Genomic DNA, 8,593 nt, shown 5'->3' on the forward strand with positions numbered 1-8,593 from the left:
AGATGGCTAGGCCCCATTTTCACCATCCTCTACCCCATTTACAGGGTCTCGCTCTATCTTAAAATGCTTCTTTCCTCACCTAGCTATTGTCTTGCCATGCCCGTGCCTGCCTAATCACTCCCTGCTACCCAGGGACAGCGGGCTTCTAGATCACCGTTGTTCATTCCCAAACCCAGGCATATCTCTGTCCCAACTATAAGGGCAGGGGGCGCTCTCTTAACCCTGAGGTTGGGGTGAAGGGTCCTTCTCAGACCCTCCCACTCCTTAAGGCCTCGGAAACAGTGCAGGGGAGGTCACTAGGCACACTGTGGGGTTTAAGGATGATTCCCCACTCCACAGCCTGACGCATCGACTATGCGGGGTCTCTGGCCCCCCTTTCTTGGAGCCAGCTCTCGCCTCACGTGGCCTGCGGGGCTGGCCTGTGATTGGCCACTTGGCGTCACTCACCAAGTGCCGCCGCCGGAGAGGACCGGCCCCCTCACGTGACAGTGGAACGCCGCAGCGGCTCTCCTCAGCCAGCAAGTGGTAGTTTCAGGTTCACACGGAAACGGGCGTGCCATTTCCGCGCACGTCTGCAGATCCGGTGGTCGATTGGTCAAGTCTCCCACGGCTCCTCCCTCATCAGGAGGCGGGCAAACCGCGCCATGAGAGGGCCAGGATTGGCTGGCTCTGGAGGCGCGGGTGGTCCCTCTTCTACTGTCACATGGTGTGCGCTGTTTTCTTATCACGTGGCTGCCACCCAGGTAAGAAGAGGCCGCTCTTCCTGGGGTTGTTTCTGCGTGTGACGTGTGGCTTTTGAGATAAACTCTCCTCTACCAGCGTAGGCCGTATGAGTGGAGGGCGGGCTCCCGCGGTCCTGCTAGGCGGAGTGGTGAGTGACCGGCCCCGCCCCGCCCCTTCCGGTCCTCGAAGCCTCGACCGCTACCTGCACCCCAAATCCCAGAGGTTGGCCCCCTGAGGTGTGAGTGAAATGAGCCTTTGCTTTATTTTCCAAGTTTCTCTCTCACCTTCAGGAGCATTCTTCGGGAGTGCATCAGAGGGAGGGCAGAGCCTGAGGATCTAAGCGAAGGCTTCCCCGGGTGTAATTTTCCTGGGCTGTTTGTGAGGAGAGATCGAATTGGCCTCCTGCTTTCAGGCCTCTCTGCTCCTGTCTTTTGTTTGGATGCCGGCGCTGCTGCCTGTGGCCTCCCGCCTTTTGTTGCTACCCCGAGTCTTGCTGACCATGGCCTCTGGAAGCCCTCCGACCCAGCCCTCGCTGGCCTCGGATTCCGGCTCCGGCTACGTTCCGGGTTCGGTCTCTGCAGCCTTTGTCACTTGCCCCAACGAGAAGGTCGCCAAGGAGATCGCCAGGTAGGGACCTCGATATGCAGCGAGAAAGGATGATCGTGAAGGGAGAGTTGGGGGTGGGGCAGAAGAGTGCTGCTTTTTCCTTTCTTCAGCTCTGGAAGCCTGTCTCTGAGCTGCCAGTACAAAAACTGGGGTCATGGGGTACTCTGAATGGGACTGTCTCTTCACTCCAGGGCCGTGGTGGAGAAGCGCCTAGCAGCCTGCGTCAACCTCATCCCTCAGATTACCTCCATGTGAGTCATAGGAGTTGGGGGGTTAACCTAACTGTGGGAGCTGACTGGGAACCTCTTTCCTGGGGGAAATTCTTTGCTCCCCCCCAACTCTCCCCCTCTGACCTTTCAGCTATGAGTGGAAAGGGAAGATCGAGGAAGACAGTGAGGTGCTGATGGTGAGAAACACTTCCCCCACCCAACAAAATATCCCCAATCCCTGACCCCTTTAGCCCTTACCCCTCTTCTGAGAAACTGAACTCAATCCCACTCCTTGATTCAACCATGTTTATCTTTGTCCCTTAGATGATTAAAACCCAAAGTTCCTTGGTCCCAGCTTTGACAGATTTTGTTCGGTGAGAACTTTGAGATGGATGGGGTGAGGGTGTGTACTGCGTGGGTGTGACTTGCTGGGCAGTCTAGGGCTTGCGTGTGAGGGAGTGGGTTCCTTTGGGTAAATCTCTGAGTAATCCCCTTCCCCCCACCCACCTATCCTTGTAGTTCTGTGCACCCTTACGAAGTGGCCGAGGTAATTGCATTGCCCGTGGAACAGGGGAACTTCCCGTACCTGCAGTGGGTGCGCCAGGTCACAGAGTCAGTTTCTGACTCTAGCACAGTCCTGCCATGATGAGCCCTGTTCCTGCCATGATCCCCTCGATACTTCAACGCCTTCTGACTTCCAGGTGATGACTGGGCCCCCAATAAATCCTGTCTTTGGGTCTCTCTGCCTTTTGCCTGTTTTTTCCTTGTCATGTATACAAATTTGTTGGGAGAATATAAGTGCTTCTAGTCCCTGTATTCTCTACATCTTTCAGAATGACTCAGAGCTGCTAGATTTGTTTATTTCTCTTTATTTCAATCATACAGAGTCCGGGATCCCTTATCATCCTCCCTCCTCAGTCTCTGCCCCCAGGGGTTAAATAATTTTAAAAAATATTTAAAAAGCTGTAACAAAATAACATCAAAAGAAATGGGAAGGATGGGAGGGGTCAGGAATCATGAAGGAGGGTAGATAAGAGAGCCTCTTCCCTACTCCCCCCTCTTGGATTCCAGCCTGGGCAGTAGGGAGAACTACCCCCTATCTCTCCAGGTACATCCCAGCTGTAGGTGAGGTCAGAGGTCAGGGTATGAAAGTGCCGGTGTGTGTGAATGGGGAGCTGGGCAGAGGCAGGCTGTTCAGAAGATGCCCCCTCCTCCCCACTCAACCAGGTACTGCACAGAGCCATCAGGCCGTACTCTCCGAGCAAGGACCCGGACAGGGTCCCCTCGGGACAGGTAACCAACCCCACCTCGGACTCCTCCCCCAGTCCCAGGAGACAAACTACGGCACAGGGGAGAAGTGGGTGCTGAGCGTCTAGGAAGACCTGGGGATGGGGATGAGACTGAGGAAGATGAGGCAGTCATCGAGTGGGGGGCACTTTTAGGGATGTCTGTGGGGAAACCAATGTGAAGTTCCAGGGGTGACCTAGGGAGAGAAGGCAATTGTAAGAAATGGGCAGAAATGGAGAGCACAACTGAATCAGAGAAACAGCGTTAGAGACTAAGAGCCTTGAGCACATAGATGGGAAGAGGAGCATCACTGGTAATAGAAGATAGAATCTCACCTGTCTGGGGGTTCACCGTCCCCAGAGGTCCCTGCGGTGCTGGCAGAAGGGTGGAAGGAAGCAAACATCCGGATGGGGCTGCTGGGGTTGGAGTGGGGAAAGTCAGGACCTGAAGCAGGGGAACAGGACCTTCTCCCCCTGGGAAGTGCAGAGCTCAAACACTACCCCCAAGGGACTCCCTTCCCCAGAATACTGGCTACCAGACACTAGTTCTAGAAGTCGGTCTAGGCCAAGAAGTGGGTAGCCAAAGGGGAGAGGGAAAAGAATTATGGGTGATAAAGTCCAGAAGATGTGAATAACTGGGAGCATATTTTGTGGGGGAGGGGCAGAGGAGCACTGACCTGGGCAGGCAGCGGGCATCTGTGGGCCGGAAGTTGTAGCCGCTGCTGCCCTGGTAACTCTGGTTAGGGCTGGGGGATGGTGGAGACACTGAGGCCTAGAAGAGGGGGCAAAGGACTGAGAGATAATCCTTGACTCCTTCCCACACCCCACCATTTGTTCCATAGGGTTCCCCCTGCTCCGGTACCTGCAGTGCCCTCTGCAGATGAGCCCGCTCCCTCTGCTCCCGGGGCTCGGGCTGATTGCGCACTGCTGAAGGTGGCCCCAGCTCCTCCACTTTCCCCTTCTGCCTCCTCCTCAGGGGCTCTGGCTCCGGCCTCCGGCGCTTCCCCAGGGGACGTGAGACCCCTCCCCCAGGGCCCTGCCCTGAAGGGAAGCTGTAAGAGGCCTCCTTATCCCCCCAGCCCCCTCCCGGACACCCCCAAGACCTCCCCATCTCTATACATATACCCCCCCAGGACTAACACCCTGAGAATTTCCCCCATCCCCCCTGGACCAGTGACCTGGTGAGTGCTCCATCTCCAGTAGGGAGCTCCACAGGGGGAGGCATCCGAGCATGGAGACCAAACAAACATTTCCTCTTCTTAATCTCTCTCCCTGAAATGAAACTGGGGCAAAAAGAGAAATTATATAGGGTCAGTGCTGTAAAAAAAGATTCCTCCTTACGCCATTCCTCAATCCTTTTCAGTCAGTCTTCTAGGTGGGTTGCAAGCCCCTCCCCTTCCAGGCTTCCAATTTCCATCTCTTTCCCAGCCTCATCCTTGCCTCCTCTTCCCTCCAACTCACCGGTCCTTGTGGCTGTTGAGAGCAGAGAGGAGCTTGGAAGAACGTTCTCCTTTGGGGGTGTCTGAAAGCTGGGAGAAATGAAGAAAAATGGGGCCAGGGGAGCAGTGATTTCTTCTCTTCCCCTTTCCACTACGTCTCCCTGTCCCATCCCAACCCCCAAAACTGCACTACCCCTTACCTCCCCCAGGAGCAATCTGTCCCAATTCTCAGAAGTGAAGGGGAGGATCTCACGATCAAAATCAAAGTATTTCTTCTTACAGCAAACGCTGAGGTGATACAGGACAAGATGGGCCACATCCACCCTGGAAAAACAAAGTTTTCAAGACCACAGAGGCATTTTAAGAGCCAGGGGAGTCCTGAGGTGGGAGGTTGGGGCATATAGAGTGAAATACTGGGGGTGTGGAGTTACACTGAGGTCATGCCCAATCCAGCTTACCAGCGAAGCTGTAGTCTCCGGACTTTCTCAGGGCCCCCGCGACACACACAGCATTCAAATTCGTAGAACCTGGACATGGGCAAGAGGGAACAAACACACTTACACAGGAAAACTATGCCATCCCCTGGAAGACTCACAAGCAAGGATGGGGCGAACAGGTGAAGTAACGCTGCAGAGGTTGGGAAGAGACTGGAGTGGAGAAGGGTGTGGGAGAACTGAGGGTGGAGCACGAAGAAAGAGGGCATCCTTGGCTCCTAGAGAGTCTGCCTTGGTCTCACCTGTCCCCATAGAGGAGGGGCTTGCTCAGACACTGGGTGCAGGCCTCATGGAACCACTGCAGGCAGCTCCGGCACTGCAGCATTTTCAGGTTCCACCTGAGGGGGAACACAGGACTTCTGGCCTCCAGAAACCCCCTTCCCCATAACTGCCCCGAACCCTAAACTTACCTCCCGTTCCCCTGAGTGCTACCCTCATCCTGTTCTCTTTCCTTCATTTCCTGGGCTCCACCACCACATCATTCATTCCACAGTCTGCTCCCCTCTCATTACTCACTCCCCAGGGCCACCACAGTAACAGTAACTCTGCTGTCGGTTGCTCAGATGTCCAGCATCCCAGTCCAGCCCCTTCAGTCCATATGGCAGAGACAGCTTCATACCCAGCATGGCCCGGGCATAGGGGCCCTTCTTCAGGGCACCTCCCCTCTGCAGAGACAGGACAGGTGGGTGGCTTCAGAGGGGTGGGGAGAGGAAAAGGCTTGGGAGAGGCTGTGGATGGGAGGCTCCCATAAGAAGGGTAACAGGGAAGTAAGTGCCTTTACCTTGGTGGCGATCGCAAAGACACACTGGCGACATACCCAGGATGTGCCCTCTCCCTCTCCAGGGGCTGGAGCCCTGGGAACGTGGCAGTCCTGGTGATAAGCTGAAGAGTGATAATAGTAGACCACTTATTGCATACTTGTGTGTGCTTCGTATTGGGACAGGAATAGTCTTTACCCATCTCACTTAATCCTTGACCATGGTCTTGATGAAGGGGTGCATTACCCTTATTTTACAAGTCAGGGAACTGAGGCTCCTAGAGGTTAAGGGACTTGTCCAAGGTCATATGGTTAGAAAAGGATGCATTTAAACTATCCTCTGCCTGCAAAGGTTATACCACCCCTTTCCATTGCTGCTTCTCCCTGGGCTGAAAGGGGATGAGGACTAAGATAGGGCTAAGCAGCCTGGCCAGAGCAGTGGCTTGGGGACTAAGGCCAGGACAGGTGACATAGGGACCATCCTGGAGGGAAGAGCAAGCTGGACCATTCAGGTGACCTGCAATCTCACCATGGCGACACTTCTCACAGCTGACCAGACGGTTCCCAGGGACCACAGTCTCAGAGCGACAGACACAACAGAGGAGTTCCTCCCCAGGGAGGGCAGCTGTGAGAGAACACAGTGTCACGGGGCCTGCCCTTAAGTCTCTTTCTGCCCCTCTAAGCCAGGTTTGTTTTCCATGAGATGTGCAATCTCAGGTCTCTAGAGTCTTACCAGGGCTAATGTCTTTCCATAGAACCAGAAACTGCGAATCATCTTCAAACTGGACCAGACACACCTCCCTAGCACTGTCCACCTGGAATGGGTGAGCAAAGAGGATGAAATGGGGACCAGAATTAGATAAGGGGACTAGGAAGAAGGTCAGAGGTAGAAGCTCTTACCTTTTTGATGGTACCCAAGTATAGCAGCCCATCAGTCCATCTGGCCAGCACATCTTGACCCTCCCAAAGCCGAGGCCTGGGGCCAGAGGTGGGAGCAGGAGAAGCTGGGTCCCAAAGTGAGGACGCACCAGAGCGGCTCAGCCGGGGGGGCTGCGCCATTGCATCCTGGGGGGGCCTAGCAAGAAAAGAAATGGGGAGGAGAAGGTTATGAATGCTGAGAAAGCTTCCCCATGTATTTTTTTGTTTTTTTTCTGAGATGGAGTTTTACTCTGTTGCCTAGGCTGGAGTGCAGTGGCACAATCTTGGCTCACTGCAACCTCCACCTCCTGGGTTCAGGCAATTCTCCTGCCTCAGTCCCCCAAGTAGATGGGATTACAGGCGCATGCCACCACGCCTGGCTAATTTTTGTATTTTTAGTAGAGATGAGGTGTTGGCCATGTTGGCCAAGCTGGTCTCGAACTCCTGACCTCATGATCCACCTACCTCAGCTTCCCAAAGTGCTGGGATTACAGGCGTGAGCCACCCAGCCCGGCCAGCTTCCCCATTTTCTTTCCCTATTTTGCCGTCAAGAATGAAGTATCTGTGCCCCCATCTCCAAATCCCTGAGACACCTGGATAGGAAACCACTGGGCACCCATCACCAGCTTCTTGAGTCCTCTTCCAACTCTAGTGACTGGCTCTCCTCTCGGTAACTGCCCTCCCCCCGACCCCAAACCTAGTTGCTAGTTTCCCAGCTTCCAGAGCTCTCCTGGGATATTATATACTGGCCTTGAAATTTTAGGAGAAATTATGGTTGTAGGAGCAAAGGCTACTCTGTTTAGAGGTATCATAATTAGGGTGTCCTGTTGCCCAGAAGATGTGTTTTGGGACCTTTTCTGGAGATGTTTTCCAGAGCAGGAACGGCTGTCTCCCCAGGCCTGCGTGTCTCATTAAGAACAATCATCCTGGTGCCAGGTTATGTCAGGTCACCCTCAAATTCGGGGCTCCCTGCCCCCGGGTTAGACAACTTCTCTGAGTGCCCCGGGAGGGGGGCGTGTCCCAGTCCCGGTCTCTACTCCCCAGGACGGCAAGTCCGAGAAGGGACTTGTGTCGGCCCGGACCCGAGGCCAAGGCGGCGAGGCTCTCCCGCCCGCGCCCCGCGCCGACCCCCGGCTCCCTGCCCCCCACCGGCGCCTCCTGCCGCCTCCTTACCGGTGACAGCTGGGGCCGCCGGGAGCCGGGCAGGGGCAGACGTAGGAGACCTAGGCGAGTCCCCCGCGCGGAGAGGGCACGTCCGGGCGTGGGGGGGCGTGCAGGCGGAGGCCGGGGGGTCCCCAGGCCCAGCCCCTCCGTCCCGGCGGCTCTGGGGCGTATGACGCAGCAGCCAAAGCAGCGGCAGCGGCAGGAGGAGGAGGCGGCGGGGGGAGGGGGGGAAGGAGGGGGGAGGGAGAGAGGGAGGGGAGGGACGGACCGGTTGGGGGGGAGGGTGGTGGGAGGGGAGGACTGAGAGAAAGGAGGAGCCGGAGGGGGGGGCGGGCACCACCTCACCCCACCTCCCTCACCTCCAACAGGCCTGGAGGGCGCCGAGGAAGAGGCTGGCCCTCCGCGGCTTGGGGAGCGAAGAGTCCGACCCAGTGGGAGAGGGAATCCCCTCAGCCCCTTCCTCCGACCTGAGACTCGCCCTTGGGCCACGAGGGAATCCCCCCTCCCGGCAGTCCGCCTCCGGCCTGGTCCCCCGCCCCATGCCACATCCGTTAGCTGCCCCACCCCCTATGGTCACTCCAAGTCCCGCCCCCCCGGCCCCAGTTCACGGCCCCGCCCTCCATTCACCCTTCTCGATGCCCCCACCACGCCCTCCTCCCTCGCGCGCCCCGCCTTCCACTCGCCGTTAGCCCCAGCCCCGCCCTCCCCGTGGCGAGTCGCGCCCCACCCACCGCCCTTTTGCGCACGCGTGTCCCCTCCTGCGCGCGGCACCTGGGAGGACTGAGCCCCTCCTTCACCGGGCGGCGGCCGTCGGCGGTTGGCGCGAGGGAGTCGGCGGGCGTGCGCGCCGCTTCCCGGGGACGTCCCGCCCCGTGCTTCCAGGGCTGGCGCAAAGACTAAGGGGGGAGGACCCGAGGCGGTGACGCCACCGAAAGCCAGCCAATGGGCAGCGAGCGGGCAGAGCCCCAGACGTTCAAACGGAAAGGCAGGGAAAGGG

General features: G+C 57.2%; 3 protein-coding genes across 10 annotated transcripts in view; 1 reads left to right on the forward strand and 2 right to left on the reverse strand.

The window, feature by feature from the left end:
• Positions 1–552, reverse strand: part of SYNGAP1 (synaptic Ras GTPase activating protein 1) — a 35,432-nt gene extending 34,880 nt beyond the window's left edge. Inside the window, exon 1 of the mRNA XM_063632343.1 lies at positions 448–552. The gene's annotated coding sequence lies outside the window, so the exon portion shown is untranslated. The remainder of the gene's footprint in view (positions 1–447) is intronic.
• CUTA (cutA divalent cation tolerance homolog) lies at positions 531–2,277 on the forward strand. Of its 4 annotated transcripts, none has more exons than XM_055262796.2 (6): positions 531–743; positions 1,136–1,350; positions 1,521–1,580; positions 1,690–1,735; positions 1,863–1,912; positions 2,058–2,277. In XM_055262796.2, the coding sequence occupies exons 1-6, from the start codon at positions 645–647 to the stop codon at positions 2,182–2,184; spliced, it is 597 nt and encodes a 198-aa protein (XP_055118771.1). In that variant the 5' UTR covers positions 531–644; the 3' UTR covers positions 2,185–2,277. The 4 variants fall into 4 exon arrangements, with proteins under 4 accessions (XP_055118771.1, XP_055118772.1, XP_055118773.1 ...); XM_055262797.2 differs by having other exon boundaries at positions 716–871; XM_055262798.1 differs by lacking the exon at positions 531–743 and adding an exon at positions 753–871 and having other exon boundaries at positions 1,014–1,350.
• Positions 2,278–2,391: 114 nt separating this feature from the next.
• On the reverse strand, positions 2,392–8,176 carry PHF1 (PHD finger protein 1). Of its 5 annotated transcripts, none has more exons than XM_055262790.2 (15): positions 7,606–8,176; positions 6,415–6,589; positions 6,248–6,329; positions 6,044–6,139; positions 5,539–5,639; positions 5,274–5,422; positions 5,000–5,095; positions 4,722–4,790; positions 4,464–4,587; positions 4,286–4,353; positions 4,003–4,107; positions 3,687–3,876; positions 3,502–3,596; positions 3,161–3,241; positions 2,392–3,021 (listed from the first exon to the last, which is right to left on the reverse strand). In XM_055262790.2, the coding sequence occupies exons 2-15, from the start codon at positions 6,571–6,573 to the stop codon at positions 2,733–2,735; spliced, it is 1,704 nt and encodes a 567-aa protein (XP_055118765.2). In that variant the 5' UTR covers positions 6,574–6,589; positions 7,606–8,176; the 3' UTR covers positions 2,392–2,732. The 5 variants fall into 5 exon arrangements, with proteins under 5 accessions (XP_055118765.2, XP_055118766.2, XP_063488418.1 ...); XM_055262791.2 differs by having other exon boundaries at positions 3,161–3,238; positions 7,606–8,140; XM_063632348.1 differs by having other exon boundaries at positions 3,502–3,616; positions 7,606–8,140.
• Between the last annotated feature and the right edge of the window lie 417 nt (positions 8,177–8,593).

The sequence above is a fragment of the Symphalangus syndactylus genome, chromosome 23 (genome assembly GCF_028878055.3).
Source record: "Symphalangus syndactylus isolate Jambi chromosome 23, NHGRI_mSymSyn1-v2.1_pri, whole genome shotgun sequence".
Lineage (NCBI taxonomy): Eukaryota > Metazoa > Chordata > Mammalia > Primates > Hylobatidae > Symphalangus > Symphalangus syndactylus.